At 40.2% G+C, this 23,362-nt stretch overlaps 2 protein-coding genes across 4 annotated transcripts in view; both read right to left on the bottom strand.

Moving 5' to 3' along the window:
• LOC108705728 (serine/threonine-protein kinase Sgk2-like) overlaps positions 1-23,362 on the bottom strand; it is a 183,359-nt gene that overhangs the window by 88,770 nt on the left and 71,227 nt on the right. The gene's annotated exons all lie outside the window — the stretch shown is intronic.
• On the bottom strand, positions 924-16,801 carry LOC121396224. The gene is made up of 7 exons (XM_041570983.1): positions 16,562-16,801; positions 13,490-13,651; positions 11,837-12,023; positions 9,791-9,939; positions 6,235-6,341; positions 4,363-4,476; positions 924-3,260 (listed from the first exon to the last, which is right to left on the bottom strand). Exons 1-7 carry the CDS (start codon positions 16,637-16,639, stop codon positions 3,242-3,244), a joined length of 816 nt encoding a protein of 271 aa, XP_041426917.1. The 5' UTR covers positions 16,640-16,801; the 3' UTR covers positions 924-3,241.

Below are 23,362 nucleotides of genomic sequence, written 5' to 3'. Positions count from 1 at the left end.
CAAAATTTAACTACATCTCAATTTATAGGATTTTATTTGCTAAAGCTAGTGTGAACGGGAGGTACAGAGGGGCTTATTTCAAGAATAGTATAGCTGCATATGCAATGCCATTCTTTCCAGGTGTTCTTCCATATGGGTCTGGATTGCATTTATGGAAAATAGATTTAAAAGTGTCCCAGTAGTTCAATCCCATTTCTATCAATTCCCCAACTAGTATGATTTGTGCAATGTCCAAGTACTGTGAAACAAGCAAGCTCAGGGCTATCTGGCACAAGACAGAGGGAAGGCGCTCGGGGAGATTGGTTACCGCAAAGACGAGGCGATCAGTCGCCAGGCCCGAATCGCCCAGTGTGCCCCTACCCTAACTGGTATATTTAGGTGGACCTTTCTGATAAGGCTTACTTAGTTTTAACCTTTCCTTCTCCTTTAACCATTTGAAGATGTTTGGAGTTTTCGGGGTTTGAGGCTGGTTTCTCCATGAAAACTCGTGTTTTTCGTGGTTTTCGAGCGTCAAATGTGAACAATTCAGGTTTGTCGCACAGCAGTCCGAAAAAGTCACCTTTTTGCCCGATCCGATTTTTTTTGAGGTTTTTTAATTGATAAATAAGGGCAAATCGCGGATTCTAGTTTGTTCTGACTTTGTTTATTTAAAACATCAGAAAAATTCGGATTTTGATAAATAAGCCCCTAATACATTTTGATTCATTAGAGCAGTGCCAAGCCCCAGAGTAAGTTGCCATATTATGCACTTGGGCATTTATCCCTTTTTGAACTTGAGTAAAATCATCTGTGGGACCATCTCTATTTATCTACGGTATATTGTTTATTTTGCAATGTTTACAATTCACTTGATCTGTTCTTTTATTTTTCAAATGTCCTTGCAGGAGGTTATTCAGTGAATGAAATCGCGAGAATATCAGATATATATCATAAAGAAGTTTATTAAACAATTTTATTTCTGAAAATGTTAACATCTTGTAAAAATATATCTGGATGCAGGTCATAAATATAAAATAATGTGTAAGTATAATAACATTTGCATAGGTATAAACAGAAAATGTGTTAATTTTATAAAAATTATACATCCTGAAATGTGACAACAGTTTGTAAAGTTATATAAAACTTAATGTATTGAAAAATGAAGAGAGACTATTCACAGAATAATCAAGTAAACAATTGTTTCAGCTCGAATAATAGCTGATAAATATTTTATGAAAACAGTAACAGAGAACTGAACAATGAATACATTAAAATAGGCACACAAAAGATGCCACACATTTCCGATTAGGGTTTGCCAGACAAAGGGTCTTTCCATAATTTAGACCATATCCCTGACTATGATGTTTAGCAGTGAAATATAATTTACAAGGGCCATTTATTGCTGCTCTTGCACCAATTGCAAAAACACACTTGTTTGCAGCTGGTGTGAGAGTGCAGCACTGAGCCTGTTGAAAGTGATAAGCACTAATCACAGTGTTGGCAGGCGCAAGCCAGTCCTCTCTTTACTGCCTGTCATGTCTGAATTGCGAACAAATTAGGGGACTGGTAAAGGGACAGGAGGAATGATTAAATGTATCTGTGCACAAAATAATTAAGGCTGTTGGTGTATCTTATATTTTTGCATTAAAGTAAACTTTCCTTTTATTTATACACCTGTTTGTTGGATATTTGAGTGCATGCTGCTGTTTTTTGGAATGTCTATATGCCTCCACCACCAGCCCCTCATAAAAACAGCAATGCCAAGTGCAGGTGTCTGTGCTACTTTTGGAGCACAGAGACCTGCTGTAATCTTTTAAAGAGCAAGGAGGGGCAAAAAGTGCAGAAAACACAGACTGGCCTGTATTTTGAACTTTGTCCCTAGCTATACACTTACTAAATGAACCCCCCACCACTAGGGTCCATGATGAGCTCTATAGCAATACATCCTAGTTTTCTGGTAACAATTATACTGCATATATGTCTCACTAGATATGCCTCACTATGCATTAGCTGCAATTTTAAAAAACAAAACTGTCTTTCAGTGTCAGATTTATTGTCAATTACCAGTGGCGTAACTAGATGTTGCTGGGCCCCACAGCAAATTAATTTTAGGGCCCCCAACATATCCAGTGTTTGTCCTGTTTTACCAATATATGTTCAAAATGCTCATCAATGAGAGCCTCATTGGGCTCCCTGTACCTCCTGGGCCCCCCTGCAGCCGCAGGGTCTGCTTCCTCTGTAGTTACGCCCCTGTCAATTACTGTATTACCTGTAGAAGTCCTGTGCTATAGGCATCAGGGGAAAACATTGAACAACCATGTTTAATTATCAGTTTCTTTAAACAGAAGTTGTAATGATACTTTCCAGCGATATATTTCAACCTCCTGTTCTACACTTAGAATGTATAGATGTAAATGCGCTTTATTTAAAAACTAGGTGCCCCTCGCCTAGTAGTGCCCAGCACCAGTTGTCAATGCCCAGCAGTCCCCACCCATATTTGCTGCTCACTGTGAAGTGACTGTATAGAGATCAGAACCAAGACACCAACACAATAGCAATATATAGTAATTGCTTAAAAGGAACCCTGTTGGGGGTCCATATATGCTACTTCTAAGAAGCTTCTCAGTCCTATGGGTAAGGGCACAAGATACGATTCGGGGAGATTTAGTTGCCTGGCGACAAAGCGCCTCTTATTCCGGCGACTTATCTCCCCGAAAAGTCTTCCCTCTGGCTAGAATCTAAATTGCTGGCGGGATGGCACTCAGAGAGCTTTCCGCTTGACGCAACTTCGGGCGACTTTTGAAATCAAAGCGCTCCGAGTGCCATCCTTCCCGGTGATTTTGACTCTAGCCGGCAGGAAGGTTTTTCAGGGAGATATACTAATATGTAATTCTTTCCTATCATTAGATGCACAGCATGAATGAAACAGACCAGTGGCATAGCCTAAACTGTCCCATTGTTCCATTCAGGAGTGTTGGAGACTGTGAAAATTTACTATACATGTTTGAACTGAAATATCCTGACATTGAAAACAAAACAGGCAATAAATACCAAGTTCTACATCAGTTTGCAGAATAAATAGCCCTGGGAATTCCAAATCAACACATCTTTGTACACTTGCATTGCTCATTTTATAGTGTAAAATTTTACATTTCCATCTAATAGAGCAGCTTCCACACGTTTTCCATTTTTCTTAGCATCCTGTTTTTGTCTTTTCTCCACATCCTCTTGCTTTTCTTCTTCTTCTTCCTCTTCCACACCTTCACATATCATCATCTTTTCTAAAGACAATTAAATTGTATGGTTTATGGCTTGAACACAGAAAAATATAGACAGCCATCACAATAATGACATTTTTTTCAATTTGCCTCCATCCAAATAGCACTATCATTTAGTCAAGGAAGTATTCAAATAATAAGTATATGTTCAAAAATGTAAATTTGCCAATGGGGACTCTGGAGAAAAGGAACACCATACACACCAATGGCGACTATGAGATGCTTTCTTCTAAACTGATTGCTTAGTAGGGCTGTTTAATTACATTACAGTCTTTTCACCGGGGTATCAAAAATATTTAACTTCATCAGGGTGACAAATCTTATTAAAAAATCCTTTTCCTTGATATTGCAGGGGAATAGTTATGTTGGAATAGTTTTGTGCTATTTCTAAGTACAGCGAATGAGAAAACCTTGAGCTGTAGTTTATTTCACTGCTATGAAAAGATCTACAACCTGGTTCATCTGACCACATTACCTGTGTAGTGACAGCAATCGTATTAAAGTTATGTCGGACAAATAGAAGTGACAGTCACCCATTGATATCATCAGATAGGTAATACATGCAGAGATATTATCGCTAGCGGACAGAAACCTTCGAACCTGTCCTAAACATCATGAAAAATGTCGGGACGATCCACACACAGTCAGAAAATCGTCCGAAATTTCAATTTGTACTAATTTATCTTTCCATCTATTGCCAGCTTAAACCCTTTCCATTGATGAATGAATAATAATACAACAATGCCTCCTTCCACAATTTCTGTTGACAATCGGAGATCTCCATCATATAATGTGCTTTACATTCAGAGAGAACAGTGGCGGGTATTGATTTCCAGCCGTGTGATAAAGCACCCCAGTGTGTCAGGGCCCTTAATGTCTGTGTACAACTAAAGAAAGATATAAATATCCAGTTCAGATTAAAATCTTCTAACGCCAATGGAATCCTGTGACACATTCATCCTTTCATCTAATCACATAATTCTCAAGCCATTGTAAAAGAGAGATCACCCTTGTGAATCACACAACTAATCTCTATTTGCCTAATCAATAAGATATAAATCACCAATGTTGCCATCAGTCATTAGTACAAACGAGGGCTGTTTACCTGCTTAAGAGAAAATTGCTAGACCACATAGATTCCCTCCTCTTTGTATTCGGTCCAAGAACAATCATTGAGTTCCTTTCTTTTCTTTTCAAATCGCATTGTACAAGATCAGGCCTGAGGAAGATAATTGCAAAAATAATAACAGTTCTTGTTAACATGCCATTCAACTGTTTATAACACTTATATAGGCAGCAATTCAAGAAGACAAGCAGACTTTTAGGCTAGGGCCAGAATCTGCTGCTCCGCTGCTTTGCTTCTGCTCTGCCTGCAACCGGAAGCATTGTTTCCACTCTGGTGCAGTCAGATGTAGAGGATTTCGCCACCGAAACGTGACATTTTGTATTTTGCACTGAAATCCACCTGCAGTTTGAAAGACAAGTGGAGCAGCAGGGCTGCAGATTCTATACTTGTGGAGAATCTGCTTAGAAGAGTATTTTGTAGCACAGACAATATTATATAGAGCATAATGTATAAACTATTGTAAAAGAATAATGTACCTTCTGTTTATATTTTACAAGTTATTCATGACTTTTTATTGCATGGACATATATCTGTTTAATTAAAGTTATAAAAGTTCCCTTGGTGCATAGATTCCAGGGACAAAAGTCACTAACCCTCTTCACTGGATGCCAGCAATGGTTCCTTGATTTAGGGCATGGACACACATGGAGTTTTACGGCACGGTAAAGCGGCACGGTTTTTTAAAAAAGCCGACCCCCTCTTAAATATGCAAAGCGTTTTCGCACGCTAGGTTAGCATATTTACAAGGCGTTTTTTTTTTTTAAAAAGCGCGCCGCGTTACTGCGCTGTAAAACTGCATGTGTGTCCATGCCCTAAATCAAGGGTAAAAAGGTAAAAAGAGCATAGTCTGAAATTTTTAATCTCTATTTCATTTCCGATCTTCCTAGAGAAAGTCAATGCCAATACCTTACAGAAAGTCTGAACTTCATTTAATAAATTGAATATCCTAGATTTCATTAACCACAAGCTGGATTTCTATTAATGACATGCACTTTTTGAGTAAAGTATTATTTAAATAGTCTTCTTGCCTTAAGTTAGTTAAAGTATATCAGCATTAGGCAATTAAATATTTTGCACATGAAGATGTAACTTTCAACATGGATTAAAAAAGGTCTAATTAAGAGGCATATAAAAGTTGAATCAAGGTTTAAGGAAATGCAGTCAACAATTTTTAGTTTGGGGTTTTGGTCACTTATAACAAGAAGAAAGCTAAACTATTTATTCCTGGTGTAAAAATGACCTTTTAGATATGTTTAATTAAAAAAAGAATTTGATTTCTTGAATAAGTAAATATTTTTATCTTTATTTATTTCAGTTTCAAACATTCAAAACAAGATACTGCACACCATATTTACTAGCAAGAAAGAAATGCAATTGTTATGTATTGTGAAAAAAACTGATTTATAAAAGCAGTGCACTTTTCTTGCCACACTTTATAGATAGAGAAGTAGTGAAATACAGGGTGCAAGGTTTACTTCTTCAGTTCAATCACAGTTCAATCAGCCCTTAGCAGCCAATTAACATTCAGCGCTGGTCTACAGCTTCAAAGCAAACATCTAATTGGTGGTTAACACGTTTTGCATATTATATTTTCCAGAATATCTCAGTATACTAGTAGTTAACTATAGTTGTCTCTAATGCACACTATTGATTTAGATGAGTATTACGTGGCATGAGCTCCAGCTTTCAAAACTTCTACCCCTCCAAACCACCTATATCTCATATATCTCCTGGGTTGGGGTGGGATGGGGGTGACAGAAGATACTGGCCTCTGGACGCAGTCAGAAGAAATCTGGCCCAACTCCAAAAAAAATGCATTGTCCCAAAAGTGGGAATTAAAGAATATTATACCTGTAGAGCTGAGGGCATGAACTTTTCAAAGATGCCGACATTCCCAACTTATTTCTGGTCTTTGTTTTCTTCAGAAGTTCCCTGACAATTCTGAATGGATGATCAAACTACAGAACATAAAAGGTAAAATTACTAGTTGTATTATGTAAATATTGTGCAGTACTATATGGCTCAGAATGTAGAACAATAATTGCTTATCAAGGAGACAGTATATTCATCTAAGCTCATTAGCTCAGTGCTGCACATACTGTAGTAAAAAGACACCACACTCTACTACATAACTTCTAGTAGAATGTGACAGATATTACAATGACATCCTACCATGTAGCAGTACATGTGTGGCAGATATTAGAATCTTAGTTTTAACTAATTTGTTTTTGGACATTATTTTAAACTATTTATTAAAAGATAAGTTTTAACTGATACACATAAACTTTCGGATCCAATAGATGGGAAGGTGCGGTTATATGGGTCATCTTTCTCCTCTATATGTGATCACTTTACTGGACCCTGCACACCATCTTCTGTTTCTCCAATTGATGGATGGTGCTCCCATTTCTCTTTTTCCTACAGATATTAGAATCTCATCCCGCCCTACTAGCTGAACTTATGTGGCAGGTAGAATAACACTGCACACTGATACATCTATGACATCCACCCAGGTCGACCAATTACAATACAATTAGCACATATCTTTAACTTTTAAAAGTGTAAGGCAGGGGCCCCCAATCTTTTTTTTTAACTGTGAGCCACACTCAAATGTAAAAGAGTTGGGGAGCAACACAAGCATGAATAAAGGTTCCCTTATGTGGACTGGCAGTCTAAAGGACAATCTGTTTGGCAGTACATCTGTTTTATGCTACCAAAACTTGCCCCAATCAAAGTACCTGCTTTGAGGCCAACTGGGAACAACAGCCAATGTGTTGGAGAATACTGAATTATTTGATCTCATTGGCCATTGAAGTCTGAAAGGTGACTGTAACCCACTATATAGTACAGATTAAATGTTACCACCCTTTTACTGAATAATCATTTAATGATGGAGGGTTACTGATTATTAGCCTGAGTATTGAGCAACATACTGTAGCATTACGGTTTTAAACATTCCACCTACAGCCATGTTTCTTGACCTAGTGTCATGTCGGCACCCTATATCCAGAACCCAAGCTGAGCTGCTGGACCAGCACAAGCAGGGAATCGTCAGACAGGCCCGAATCAGGATATAGAGTGTAGAATAGTCAGTGGGCAGGCAAAGGTCAGGATTGGAGAGGATCAGAATAGTCAAAAAGGCAGGCAAGGATCAAAACCAGTAATAACAGATAGAATCAGAACCTAACAACGGGCAATGTGTAATAATACAAAGCCCCTTTAAATACTTTGAATTTCGCGCCATTGCGCGATGACATCATCACGCCAGCGTGAATGCGCCTATGAAACTCGGAAGTGCTCACCATAGAGGGGACCAGCACAGGAGAAGAAGGAGGGAGCGTGGCGGGCGTCCACGCTGAAGGAGCAGCGGTGGACCCCGCTGCCCACTAGACCACATAGAGTCCTTACACATAGATATTGCTGGACTACACCTTCATTTAATACCTTGATTCTTTGTTGAAGAAGTGACCCAAGGTAAACGATGAAGGCCCTACAGACTTGTTTAACCTAAAAGAAACTTTGATCCATCGCTACATTAGACTAAAAGGAACCCTATACCCCCAAAAATGAATATTTAAGCAACAGATAGTTTACATCATATTAAGTGGTATATTAAAGAATGTTACCAAACTGAAATATATATATAAGTAAATATTGCCCTTTTACATCTTTTCCCTTTAGCCCCCCATTTTATGATATTCTTTGTGCTGCCTCAGAGATCACCTGACCAGAAATACTACAACTCTGACTGTAACAGGAAGAAATGTGGGAATAAAAGACAGAACTTTGTCCAGTAATTGGCTCATGTGACCTAACTTGTATGGTTTGTTTGCGTGCACCATGAATCGTAGGATCCCGGGGGGGGGGGGCTTATTTTCTAATACCCAATAGCACATACTACTAATAAAGTGTATTATTATGAAAATGGTTTATTTACATGAAGCAGGGTTTTACATATGAGCTGTTTCATGCAATTTATTTTTATAGATACCTGATTGTTTGGGTGTATAGTTTTCCTTTAAGTCTTACGTCTAACTGAAACCATAAAGCTAGTGACACGCGGTAAGATTCGCGGGGATATAGTCGGCTCTTCTTCGGGCGACTAATCGCAGGCGGGATGGCACTTAGAGTGCTTCGTCTTCTTAATTCGCCCGAAGTTTGCTTGTTAAGCTTTTCAGGGAGATTAGTCGCCCGAAGAAGAGCAGGGCAACTAAATCTCCCCAAATCTTAGCATGTGTCACCACCCTTAATGACATTTAACTTGTGTCCTTGTGCAAATCCTTTTTTATCTCATTAAGGCCCCTTACAGGATTTTTTCAGGATCGAATAGAAAAACAGGACAATCACCTATAAGGTGTTCTGTGTTCAGAACAAAAATGTTTAAATGAAGGCCTAGTTTGGACTAATAAACTTTTCAAAGTTGTCCTAATATCTGCCATAAACCTCTAGCTGTGCAGCCACAAATGAATCCCAGTTAGTTATGGAGACCATCAGAGATTTCCTGCTTAAAAGTCTGTTTTTCCAGGTGTGAGGGCAGTGTGATGTCACCATGTGACTATTTCAAAATTAATTGGTTTGTAATTTTTTTAGCCAAATAATGAGAGCAATACATAACATTTTCTGTCTAAACATAATATTAATTACATAAAACCACAAATCTCTGAAGAACCCTAATAAAAAGTTCAACAAACAATAATGATATATTCCCATAGTAGGGGTTATACCCAGTTCCATAGATATAAAACTTTTGTCTTAGCAGTCTCAGTTGAGCCAGTGGGGTATATTTATCAAAGAGTGAAGTTAATAGTGAAGTTCCGCCACTAGAGTGAAATTCCGCCACTCTCCATTCATTTCAATGGGATTTTTATAGGCATATTTATCAAAGGGTGAACTTTCACTTTCACACCCATTGATAAATACGCCTTTCAAAATCCCATCGAAATAAATTGAGAGCTGCGGAATTTCACTCTAGTGGCGGAACTTCACTATTTGATAAATTTACCCCCATGCCTAGACCAGTGCTGTTTTGTAGGTAGTTGGTCCTTTGGATTGTTTAAGGGGTTTCTTGTTCCGGAGCTGCCTTGCAATTGCTCAAGGAGCCCTTATTTAAAAAATGTTATGGTTCAAGTGCCAGAGGTTCCATCTATGCAACCTGTACCATGTTATAGAAGCAGACACCACTTATATCAAATAGATATAAAGAAATGTATAGTACATGATTGCAAGCTCTTGTGGATAGGACTCATATGTCCTATTTATTCTTTAACCCTTGTTTTTTGAAACACCCACTTTGTCATATAAATTATTTATGATGAAGATGATGGCAATAAACATGGTGTGTCATGACCTCCATCTTCCTAAGTTGCCATGAACCAACAAAAATACTCTGCATATGCATTTTCTTTACCTTTCTAGTTTCCTGCTCTGGCAAAGCATAACAGTATGTCTTGTCCCACAATTTCTGAAAAACTCTTTCATCAAATTTCACTTTGTTGGCTGACTTCCTAAACCCGAGCAACGAAGGGCTTCTTCTTTCATTCATCTGCACATTCGATGCTGTAGCAAGAAATTCTCAGATTAGTAAAACATAATTAAGTGAAGCACTGGCATTGCTAGAGATACAAATTAATAAGTATAATGATTCAGCAGGCTTTGAAACGTGCAGAGTATGTTATGAAGAAGAAAATTAATTTTAGGTTAAAAAAGCCCTATTATTCTAAAGTTTGCACTTTGCTGTTATAAGAGATCCATTATGCTTCAATTACAATGTCTGCCATGCAGTTTGCCATGTTTATACACTTTGCACCTGCCTTCCATGTTAGATGAATGATCTCTGTGCGCTGTTGTGAAGCATCTACCCCCATGTAGACAACTCATTGCCCGTCCTCTAACTTGTTAGGGAGTACAGACTGGCTCAAACTGCCTTAGGACCCTGTACTTACAGGTTTGTCTTAGGACAAAAAAATTAATTTGTATCTGCCCTTATTTTGCAAGCTGCTGCTTGCTCAAGGGCTGATCTGGAAACCCGAAAGCTCCAAAATACAGGAAGGCCATTTCCCATAAGCAAATACTTTTTAATGATTGACCCGTTTCTCTGCAATAATAAAACAATACCTTGTAATAAGCTGAATGAATCCATTTGGTTGCAAAACAATCCTATTGGATATATATTGAGTATTTGAATGTTTTCAGTAGTTCAAAGATACTGTGATTTATTTTAGGGAAAACCCCCTTATCTGGATAACCCAGGTCCCAAGCATTAGGCATAATAAATAAATACCACACCTTGAACTACTGTTTTCGCGGAAGCAATTGTGCATAAACATGATCAAATTATATCAATGCATGCATTAAAACAGTTTCTGAATAAAGAGTTTAGCCCACTTATTTTTCCTTTTTTGTCATTAAGATTGACAACTCTGGCCAGAGAATGCAGTGAAAATTGTTACTTTGTACATTTTATTGTGCTTAATTATTGTGCTTAAGACAAGCAATTTTATTGCTATAGAAATGTGCTAGTGTAAACCCATCTTAAGGTGGCCATACACTATAAAGGTGGCCATACATGGAGATGTCGCCAAACGAGCAGATCTCCCTCCGATATGCCCACCTTGAGGTGGGCAATATCGGGCTGATCCGATCGTGGGCCCTACGGCCCAACGATCGGATCCTAACGATGCCCAAACGGGCAGTCGGATCGCGGTACCGCATCAACGAATAGATGCGGCCGCGATCCAACGGGATTTTCTGTCCCATCCGATCGAGATCTGGCCGACTTTCGGCCAGTTCTCGATCGGTGAAGCCCGTCGGGGGCCCCCATACACGGGCCAATGAGCTGCCGACACGGTCTGTTGGCAGCTTTTATCGGCCCGTGTATGGCCACCTTAAGATCCGCTCGTAGGCAAACGAGTGGATCTTTTCCCCGATATGCCACTAACAGCAGGGCTATATCGGCCCTATGGCCAAACGATTGGATTACGACGAGCACAATGGGCTTAGAAGGGTCGGTCGGGAGAAAAAAAATCAAACCTTCCCGAACGATATTGTGTCCAGATATCGATTGGAAAGACCCGTCGGAATCCTCCATACACGGACAGATTAGCTGTCAAATTGGTCTAAACTACTGATATCTGCAGCATTATCTGCCTGTGTATGGCCACCTTTAGTCAGTGTCCTTTTGATCTGTTCCAGATTGCTTCATCTGAAGCAGGGCCCTTGACTGTATAAACAGCTCCATAAGAACTAATGACACCTTTTCTTTGCAATTTGTGTTTGCAAATAAGTCGCGTTGGACAACAGACGCTTGTTTAAGTAAACTCAATACATGAATGAGTTGGCATCTGCTGTGGCCTATGGCATACACTCTGTTCATCCAGTAACATGTCTTAACTTCTATTGTTCTTCAGTATTTTATTAAGATTTGTAAAAACAGAAGTGTTGATAAGACACCAACCTTTGTAGCCAAACTTCTCTGAGTTGACACCGGTTTCTGGGATCATGAAAAGGTCAGAGTTATTTCCACTTTGTACAAACATACTGTGTGGCCGGTTCCTTCTCAAGGGAACTTGTTTCTTCATCTCTTGGTGGGAACTGAGGAAAACATCGGCTGCTCCACAGCAGCAGTGCTGTACAACATACTCCTACAAGAGGGGAGAGAGGAGCAATGTAACCTGTAATATCTCTCTTCTTCTGTTCACTACCGTGATATCATGCTCAAGTTTCTGACATTCCAAAGTTAATGGATTTCTTGTTCATATTAACCGAAATATGCCTTTTGGGGGAGAGTGGGGTATTGATTGGTTATTTGACAGCCTTGTTACATTATTACAGAACTGACACAGCTTGGGGCTCTTAGATCTATAAAATTGTAAACACCTGTAAAAATGTCACATTAATGCCAACGACTGGTGTGCATTTCTTGCTATTACTCTTATGTCCATATTAGTCATATTTATTAAAACAAGAACAAGAAGAAGACTTTTGAAATTCCTTTCCCATGTCTAAAAAAGCTAAACCAATTCTGTAATTCTCTAAAACAGGAAACAGATTTATAAAGTTCACATTTACAAAGCACTATTTACTATTTTTATAGCTAATGGTCAGTGATTTATAGCTGCGTAAAACTAAAGAAAAGAACGCTCCAGACCCACCTTCCACCATATGTCCTCCCTCACAAATCCTCTATATTTTGTATGCCATGATCTTCCCAGGTGCTCAGCCACCGGTGCCCCAACCATATCCAACATTTCTTATTCACAAACACGGCGGCTGACCGTTTAAATAAAAGCAGTCGTTTATTGCAGCAGGCTGCTGTACAACAAGGACTGGCGCGTTTCAGGCATGTTTGGGACTTAATGCCTTAAACATAGGCTACTTAATCATGATCCTATGATTAAGGGCATAAAATGCATTAGGCCTTGTTGTCCAGCAACCTGCTACAATAAACTACTAATTTATAGTTTGCCACATAAGATTCAGCTAATTGACTAATGGCACTTTCCCACTTTTTTTTTACTGTAAGTGGATTGGCCAAAATCATACATAAACTTGTTAGAGTTTGATAACGAGTTTGATGTGGTGGTCAGGCCCCTCACCCCACTTTCGGGTCTCTTTTATAGATCCGCGCGACCCACCCTGCCGATGACGTAACAAAAGGGGCGGGCGAGAGGTGCGCATGTATAAAAACTCAACCCGGAAGTCGGAAACCGGCATTTGGAAGGTCCCGGAAAGGAGCGTGTGAGGTCGGCCCGAACCTGCCCGACCTGTGGGTGCTGCTGGTATCAGCCCAGCCCGCACATCACTAAGTTACATTTAAATGGTAGCAGCAACAATCTAATTTTAGTTTCCAAACAAGTCTGTTCTTGTATCTCTGAAGTATTATGTATCACTGGAAGCAAATTTTATGTTTTGAATACATTAGCTGAAGGGCAAGAGTGACAAAGATTGTGCACCATATTTGTCCCCAGGCCTCACATGACCCTCATGTCACACCATTACATTTCTGATCTCCAGCAGTCCTATTGCTCAATTCTCTCAAGGAATCCAGTTAGAAAGACAAAAATTCTACACTTTGGTAACGTCTAAAAGTTGTGTAACATGATCTTACCTCTTTCATCTGTTTCATTCTGTCCTCTTTTTGCAAGGCAAAGACTTGCCTTTGCAGCTTGAGGTTGTGTTCCTGGAGCTGCCCAATTTTTTCTATGAGCTGACAGATGTGTTCCAAGTATCCAAGGCCCGAGCCAAGAGCTTTTGATGCTCCTTGATTTACCTGTAACAGACAGATAATTAAAATTTTATTTCTACAGTGTAATATATCAAGCTTATTAGGAGTTTAACAGTTTCTTGCATGTATGTGCATGTTTTAGCATAGGGGTATCATGGCGATCCAGCGCTACTCTGGCTATTGCTAATAAGCTCCACTCTTAGATTCGTATCATGAGCAATAAGTATATTTTAAAATTGCATCAGTGGTCTAAATATAGGGGAGCAAACCCACATTTCTGTTCAGCCAGTGATTTTCCCATGCAGTGGTCTGATGTAGTACACATTAAGACAGTGCTGGGCAATGCCGGCCTGGCGCCCCAGGCAACCTGGTTGGGCACGTAGAGCCCCGCCTCCCATGCAGCCGCGCACGAAACAACAATGCACATGTGCTGCTGTGCGCAAACTAGGACACGCTGGTGGGTGAAAAACAAGTGCAGACGGGCCTGCATTAGCACGCTTTGACATCAGAGAGCTGCACCCACTTAACCTTTTTCAGTGGCGGACAAAGGGTATGCTGCTTATGAAGAACCTGGAACCCCCCAAGCTTTGCAACCTAGGCACATGCCTCTTCTGTCTACCCCTAGTTCCGGCCCTGCATTAAGAGGACAGATTCAAATAATATAATATAAAATAATAATATAGTTATGATAAATATGTCCTATGGATCAGGACAAAAAAAAAACCACACACACACACAAGGTGGGCTGTATCCAACTTGGAGGCCATGGTTTGGACAGCCCTATAGTAGAATGTTAAGTAGTAAAAGCTAATAACCTTGAGTATCCCTATCAGGAACACTAAAGAGACCAGTACTTTTTTCTACTAACAAGTACCTAGTAATGCTTAGTTAAATTGACATGCTTATTCCAAATACAAGTGAGTACATGTCCACACATGTATAATTTATCTCAGGGCTATTAGAACCCGAAAAATAACCATATTGAAAAAAGGACAGGAAGTGATTTCTCTCTAAAGCAAGTGCAGAATTTAGCAGCTTCAGTGACTCAGCTGAGTGACCTCTACCAGCATTTGTTCATCCCTTCCATCTGTGGAAGAACTCACGTTCATCTTGTCGACTAACCTTCCATGAGCTGCCTCTTCCTGCTCAGTGAACTCTTTATAAAAATAAATAGAGGGTGTTGTGCAGAGCACATCATGGTTATTCTTTTTGGTGGTGTTCATCTCTCTGTACAAAAGCAGGAAGCAACCCCAGCGCTTTCCCATAATGAGTATGATACAAAGGAAATGCCAGAATGCCGATTTTCCGTTCTGTTCCTTACAGGCTGGCCAGCGAAAAGATCACATTTCCAACAACAATACCTCATACCGAGCACAATAACTGCCTGGGATATACACTGTACTGTACCTGGAAGCGCTACGTGGGTTCCTGCCTTTGATCCAGAAAATCAATAAATTCTAAATTTATCCCAGAACATCACAATAACTTGACTTTAGCTCTAAAATGGTTATATGTCTGATTATTGGCCTATTCTGCAACACAGTGACTTACATGAATTCTTTTGGAGTAGGGGTTGTTTCTATGGACAGATTCCTTTACAGTTTAACTCTTAGGGCAGATTCATCAAAGTGTAACCCCACCGACCCTAGGTGCTGCTCCCCGACCTACCCCATTGGCCCTGATAGCGACTGCGAGAAGAAAAAACAAGGTACAAACGCATGGAGGCACTGGTGGAGAGGGGCCCTGGACCCCCATTCCAAGGCTGATTCACTGCATAAACATTGCACAAATGCAGCAGCAGAAGAAAGCAACCTATGATTCCCAGGTAAATGACATGCTTAAATGTTTCTTTGATCAACACGCACTGGTTTCCACATGTCTGCATATCCCAGTAAAATCCCATTGCCCACAACTCATGGTAATTGTTAGTGAGAATAAGTACTGTGGCTGAACACCTGGCTGCACGGCTGTTGGGTTTATATGCTGCAGGACACACGTAAGTAACCCTCTAACAATCAGGGCTAGCAGCTGGATTGTTTCAGCCAATGGAAATCCCTGACAAAGCATACTATCTGGGGTGTAAATTTACTAAGCAGCAAAAGTTCGGCAGCGACGGCTTTGCAGCCATCGCAACACTTCGCCAGACGAAAATTCGAGCAGTCTAGTCTGATACTAGAGGCAAATGGGGATTTTGAACGTTCCCTGATGCACTGAAAATCTGACCAGCAGTCAAATCCAGACCCCAACCTCCCATCCTCCGACCTAGTGGAAGGGTTGAAAACATTATGTTAGTCTACTTGTTAGTGAATAAAAAGAAATACATAAGCCACTGTAACTTTCATTTATTTTTAATTTAGCATTGAATTGACTTATCTCTTTGCTGATTGACATTTTTCTATGAGTGCTTCCAAATAAACTAAACCATATTTATAAATTGGGCTACATTCACTGTAATATCCTGTAAATGCAGAATTCTGCACGACCAGCACTATTAACGGAGGTGTTTTGAAAAGAAAAAAAATGTTCCCATGACAGTATCCTTTTAAACATCTCTGACGTATGGCTTTTGCAATGGCAATACAATATCAGAGTAGTCTAGAAAGACTTCAATGAAATCCTCTCTGTAGATTGCCCAAAATAGCCTTCTTTATAAAAGAGAGGCTAGAATGGATTGGTTTAAAGGACATCAGATTACAATTTACAAGACGATTGAGCTGCCCCATGGGCCAGCAGTGCTGATCAGACCACAGTCCCTGCAGCCAGGAGTCCTGGGCCCATATGTAGCCAGGAGTCCTGGGCCTGTCTCAGTCCCTGCAGCCAGGGTTCGAGTGCACAGTTAAGTATCAGTGCCCATCTCACTGCAAGGCTTTGTCCCAGAAACAAAACATTGTATTGAACAGCAGACACATACTCCCTCCCTTGATCCCCGCATTTTCCTCTCACAGCAGCACCTACCTTTAGCAATCCCTTCCTTGCGCAATGTTGCCTCTCTTTGACATTTAAACTTTCTGACGCCACAATTCTGTGTAACATTCAAACGCTCTGCTCCTTCCTCTGGATGGGCCGCAAAAGCTCCATATTGATACTTTGAGGAAGTCGTGACATGTAGAGGGAGGGATAGAATGATGTCATGTGGGGGCGTGTCTACACGCTGATCTCCCTCTTGACTCACCACGTGACAACCCAGCGATGGAAACAAACGAGTTGTGCGTGCGTGGGCTGGATAGTCTCTGAGCAGTAGACGCTCAGTGCTCAGATTAATTACCAGCTGAGAGCGAGGGCAGTGTTATTCCCCGTTCGTGTCATGATGAAGTGACTTGTACTGTGTGTATGTGTGCCTGAACATTACAGTGGGGAGATATTGCCCTCCAGCTGTGTTTTTTAGAACTACACATCCCAGCTGCTGTCAGTTGTTAAAGGGCCAGAGTAAAATAGTATATTATCAGTGATGCTGCTCATGTTCATCATACTTTTATGTCTGGGCAGGTCTGAATGAAGGGATTAAATTACTGGAAAACCTTTTCCCATAATCCCCCTGCACTCGCTTATCAGGACACAATGGTATAGGTATTTTCCAACTTCCATTCCACCCACTGCCATCGGTTGTTCTGAGGTAATATGAGATCTACAAAATTAAGTAAGGTTTGCCTTTAGTTCTCCTTTGTGGAACATTGAAGGAAACACCAATGTACTGCTCCAGCCTAATTTTTCTTTACATCTTGCCCCAATTATGATAGAAAATGAGGTCAGTATATTTTGTCTTTGTGGGTCTCCACATACTGTATACTTCAAAAACTTGAATTGTCTTTCTGCCAGCCAAAAAAAGCAATAACCCGTTCCCCCTATTCCTTAAGTATGTTTTTCAAAGCACAGCCTGTTTGCTAGGCTACCTGGGATCCTAGCAACAAGATACCAGTTGACATCTCACAGTAGAACGCTCCAGAACAAATAGTTTAAAAACCCACAAAATATATAACACGATGACTAATTGAAAATACTCTTAAGGTGGCCATACACAGGGAGATCCGCTCGTTTGGCGACATCTCTCTCCCCCCCGATATGCCCACATTGATGTAGCGATATCGAGCTGATCCGATCGTGGGCCCTAGGGCGGTCAGATCGTGGGACCACATCAACGAACAGATGAGGCCGTGATCCAATGGGATTTTTTATCTTGCCCGATAGATATTGATCGGGGACGCCCGTCGGATGGCCCCACAGACGGGCCAATAGCCTGTAGACTCGGTCTGTCGCCAGCTTTTATAGGCCCGTGTATTTGGGCCTTTAGAATACCAATTTACAAATAGAATAAGCACTATTACCAAGGAGCTGACTGTTCTTGTGTCACTGAAAACACATGATTTGTTTAATTAGCTGAATAACCAAATTCACTTCACTTTTTAAGTAAAGAGCATAATAACATTTAAAAATAATCTAAATAAAAGTAATACAAGCAGAGTGTTGCTAACTTTTCCTATCCATTATTTTTATAACAGTGTCTGGGCCTGCTAAATATATAATAACCTTTCCACAAGCATCTCAAGTGTATTGCATGCTCAGACATACACACAAAGCACAACTTAGCAAGAAATGAAGGAAATCATTACAATGCCACTTGCTACAAGTTTGTGAGTAAAGTTGTAAACAGTGAGTTCCTTCACAGTGGTGGCGGCAAGTTTTGTAGTTTAAAGTTGGGGTGGGAGAAATACCATAGAGTAGACCATGTGACCTCGGTGCCCCCACCCCACAACTGTGGAGTCTGCTGTATGGTTATGCCACTAGAGGAGAGCAGTACCTTTTAATAGATCAGATTTTATACTTTTTGTTTGAGGGGTTATGAAAGAGATGTAATGGTAGGGGACATTTATTATGACAAGGCAAAAGGTTGCCCTTTTAGTGCATATTCTAAAATCCACTGCATCCAGGGTCTGGCGGAATGCTGTACCAAGTGCTTGTAAAAAAAGCAATCTAGGCATAGGTTGTAGTGCCCTGTCCCGACTGCCTGCCATAGGGCCTACATGCCTCCAACAGTGAATGCTGTAATCATAGAGATAAAGAGGTTATGAGCAAGTGAAACAAATTCTGCCAATGAAACAATACATCACTCACACTCTCAGCATTGGTTGAATTAGCACATGTTTATACATGTGAGCAGTAACGCCACGTCAAGGCTTCAACCTTGTTACCGGCACGCCGGGTGTAACGCCTCACACAACAGGACAAACGTGACAAACAAAGACAACAAACGAGGCTTAAACTGCACGTGTCTATGTCCCACCCTTTGCTCATTTAACATCAAAACTACCAGGACAAGGTAAAAAACCCCATCTTACTTCAGATGGGAAAAAACCCTTGATCTTTATTTCTAAACAACTATGAGTACTATAGAGCTATATAAATAACTAACTTCCAGGACAAGGTAAAAAGAAAAAAAAAACATCTTACTTCAGATGGAAAAAAACCCTTGATCTGGATTTCTACCCAACTATGAGAACTTTAGAACTATATAAATAACTAACAGGGTATTGGTTCCATAGACATGATGTGCAGGAAGACAAAGCAGGCTGTGATCTTAGACTCTGCTTTGCCTTCTGTTACACCCTTATCCTTTCATATCTCACGTTCACTCACACATTCGCTCACATAAAGATACCCACCTATACTTACGTGTGATGTGCCAGATGAGTGACTGCCCCTCATAATTCTAGGCCTGATGTTACCCAGCAGTCTCATACCCTGGAAGATGGAATCCCAAGTGAAGGTGGAGCCGATGGTTGAAGCAGGAATCGCAAGAGATGATCTGGCCTTCATGCAGCAAGCGGAAAAGTTCTTGCAGCCCACAATCATGTCCACTGTCCCATAAAACCTGTGCTGATGGAATAGGAAATTGTTTTTATTGGCTGGATTAAACGCCTACACATACTTACGTCAGCCAGGTGGAACTTTGAAATGAGAAGCCGGCAATGTCGTCACTGCCCCCTGATGTTCCTTCATCCTCCTTGTACTCCAGGAATGACAGCTTCTCTTTACACGGCTGGAATAGGTCTGGTGATGGCTGCATTAAAAGGGAAAAATAATTTTAATCAAGACAATGCTAAATATCTATTATGAACAAGAGAACAGTCATTGGATTTGCTTTTAGAAGTCCATATGAAGCATTTTGATTCTATTAAATATTCTATTATATAGCACTTTGAGTTTCAGTTTGCCATGTATTTCACATCACTATACAAAGTAGATTACAATTGCAAAATACAACATTTGCAGATGGCAGCATTATATTGTTTGCCTGTGCAGAGATACCAGTGCTATAACAACCCTAGTGGTTTCAAATATTCAGAGCTTTTTTTTTGTATGGGATATTGTGGGGCTAATTTAAAACAGATTTGGAAGAATCCAGAAGGTTCAGAGATTTTAATTATCTCATTACCTGTACCCACAGAGCATCCCTTCAGCCTTATGTGTATAGGTTTTACTATAGGGTTAAATACAAGTTCCACAAACTAAAGCCACTGCTTTCTGACTTCACTAGTCAATGCTATAATAATTTGTCATCATTATTCCCCAACCATGTACTTACTGTTCTCGGCTGGTAAGGGGGTTGCAATCTTTCCTCTTCCAGCGCCACCCAATCGATAGCTTTGTAGAATGGGTGGCATCTGATGTTTCCTCGAACACCAAGGCGTTGCTTCCGATTCTTTTCTAGTAGCTAAAGGATGAATGGACAATTATTTAAATCCCAGCAAATTGAGCAGAAATGGAGAATACATTTATTAGTGAATATGTCAATACTTTTATCCCTCTGTCATTACTCACCTGCCCCAGAAGATGTTTTAGATCTTCATCCAGCCAGTCGGGTATATTGGGTTCATGGTTTTTGATGGAACAAATGAGCTGATCCATGTTCCCGCTGTTGTGAAACGGTGACATTCCAGTGGTTATTTTGCAGATGGTGATGCCAAATGACCACCAGTCTACTGCTGCATTGTATGTTTTTCTGTTCAGCATCTTAGAAAAGAAAAAGAATCATTTACCAAGTTGTAAAATGTTGCTTTTAAGTAAGTATACTGGGATAATTTTGGCAACAGAGTTTAATGGATTCAGATGCCCATTGAGCATATGGGGTTAAATTTATCAAAGAGTGAAGTTCCGCCACTAGAGTGAAATTCCGCAGCTCTCAATTCATTTCTATGGGATTTTGAAAGGCGTATTTATCAATGGTGAAGTGAAAGTTCACCCTTTGATAAATACGCCTATAAAAATCCCATAGAAATGAATGGAGAGTGGCGGAATTTCACTCTAGTGTCGGAACTTCACTATTAACTTCACTCTTTGATAAATATACCCCATGGAGTGTAATGAGTAATGCATGTGACCAGTTGGTTTCTCTAGTGTGGATCAGAACTGTCTCATTTGCCAGAGCCCAGTAAGTGCTGTATGGGTATAAGGCCCGGATTTGTGGTGAGGCTACCAAGGCCCGGGCCTAGGGCGGCAAATTATTAGGGGAGCACCAGTGCTCTGACGTGTGTGCTCACTGCGGTGTGGGAGGTGGGTGCTAGGACTGCACGGTTGGCCCACAGATAGGGGCGCCCCCTATCCAAATCTGGCCCTGATGTGTATAGCTCAGTCACAGGTAATAGAAACCATGTCAGCAAATATGGATGATGCCTGGCAATATGTGAGTGACACCAAAGCTCTATGTAAAGCTGAGAAAGTAATACAAATGTTTATCATATAAGTGAAAAAATGTTATGCTGTTAAGCTGGTTCTCTCCACAGGCCTATTAGCTACCAGTAACTACAGTATATTTACTCTTGGTATATTGATGTGCTGTTTAGCATGGCTATTTTATATGTCTGTAATAAATACAGCCTGGGAAAGCACTGACATGAAGGTATATTCACAGACAGAAAATAAATACCCATGTAAATAATCTCTAATTGCATATCTCACCTCTGGCGCCATGTATTCTATGGTTCCGGCCCGGCCAGTTGTTAGGTCACCATCAAAGATGCTTTGCTTTGCCAGGCCAAAGTCACAGATTTTAACGTGTCCTTGATGGTCCAATAGAACATTCATGGGTTTGATGTCTCTGTAATATAAAGATAAAAGGAGAAATAAAAAAAGATGAAGGCTGCTGATTTGCAGAGCAACCTGTGTGCGGCCTCTGCTGTAGAATGTTACAGAAATGAAGACATTTATACTGACCGATGGATAATCCCGAGGCCGTGCAGGTATTGTAGGCCGCAAATCATCTCCGCAGAGTGGAACCTTTTAAACAGGGAAATAATGGTTAAATTAACTGGAATTCATTAGCTTTCTTTTAAGAAAATGAGAATATATTTTTTAAATTTGACTATGATGCTCCCTAGTGCAGAAGTGTACACATTTTATACACCTTCTTATAGGCACAAATGGTATAAAGCTATCTATAAGTCATATTGTACTAGTGCCATGTAATACTTACCGTACTCTCTCTATGGGCAGCGTCCCGTGTCGCTTCAGCTCATCCTCAAGGCTTCCCCCACTCAGGTACTCCATTACAAAGAAGGCATGCCACTGGTTACAAAGACAAATGGAAAGAGTGAAGGAGAGAAGGAAACACTTACAACAACATAGGGTAGTACATATTTTATTAATTACATTAAAGGGGTGGTTCACCATTGAGGTAAATTTAGTATATTGTAGAAAGTCCAATTCTTAGCAATTGGTCTTCATTATCTATATGTTTTACTTTATTAGTTATTTGCCTTTTTCTTCTGACCCTTTCCAGCTTTCAAATGGGGGTCACTGACCCCATCTAAAATCAAATGCTCTGTAAAGCTACACATTTATTGTTATTGCTACTTGTCATTACTCATCTTTCTATTCATGCCTCTCCTATTCATATTCCTGTCTCTTATTCAAATCAGTGCATGGTTGCTAAGGTACTTTGGACCCTAGCAACGAGATTGCTGAAATTGCAAATTGTAGAGCAGCTAAATAAAGAGCTGAAGAACTCAAAAACCACAAATGAAAACCAATTGCAAATTGTCTCAGAATATCATTCTCTACATCATAAGAAAGTTAATTCAAAGGTGAACAACCCCTTTAATATAAAGCCAAATAAGGTGGGCCAAAATATCTGTTTTTGTACTTGCTGCACAATAAGAACAACATATAAAATGTGAATATATGGCATTAGATCATTAATATTGTGGGTAGTTTGAGGATATCCTGCATGTTGTTATTAAACCCTGCAGGCAGAATGCAGTACTGGATATATAAATCCTGCATGAACATGTAAGGGGTGTACAAGGCAAGGAGGCATTATATTATGTGTATGGAACTATACTATATAATCAGTTTGGTTATTATATGTGTCATGTCATTTGTAATGGTCAGGACCGCCATCAGAAATCGCAGGGCCCACTGCAAGCCCCACCTACAATTCCACCCCCCACCACACAGTAAAAAAACAAAAAAATATTGGTGGCTAGGGTTCCCACATGTTAATAAAAAATAAAAAGATATTGGTGGTCAGGGTCCCCCATAAAAAAACATTTGTGGCTAGGGCTACCCCCATTAAAAAATATTGGTGGCTAGGACCCCACATGAGAAAAATAATTGGTGGCCAAAATTAGTGGCCAGGGCCCCCCCCCACATTATAAGAAAATTGGTGGCCAGGGACCCTTAAACATCCATGCCTTCCAGAAGTCAGCAGCTCTCAGAAAGATGGGGGGCCCAGATAATCAAGTAAGTGTGGTGTGGCAGGGC

The sequence above is a fragment of the Xenopus laevis genome, chromosome 7S (genome assembly GCF_017654675.1).
Source record: "Xenopus laevis strain J_2021 chromosome 7S, Xenopus_laevis_v10.1, whole genome shotgun sequence".
Lineage (NCBI taxonomy): Eukaryota > Metazoa > Chordata > Amphibia > Anura > Pipidae > Xenopus > Xenopus laevis.
This window is presented reverse-complemented; position numbering and strand designations above follow the sequence as displayed.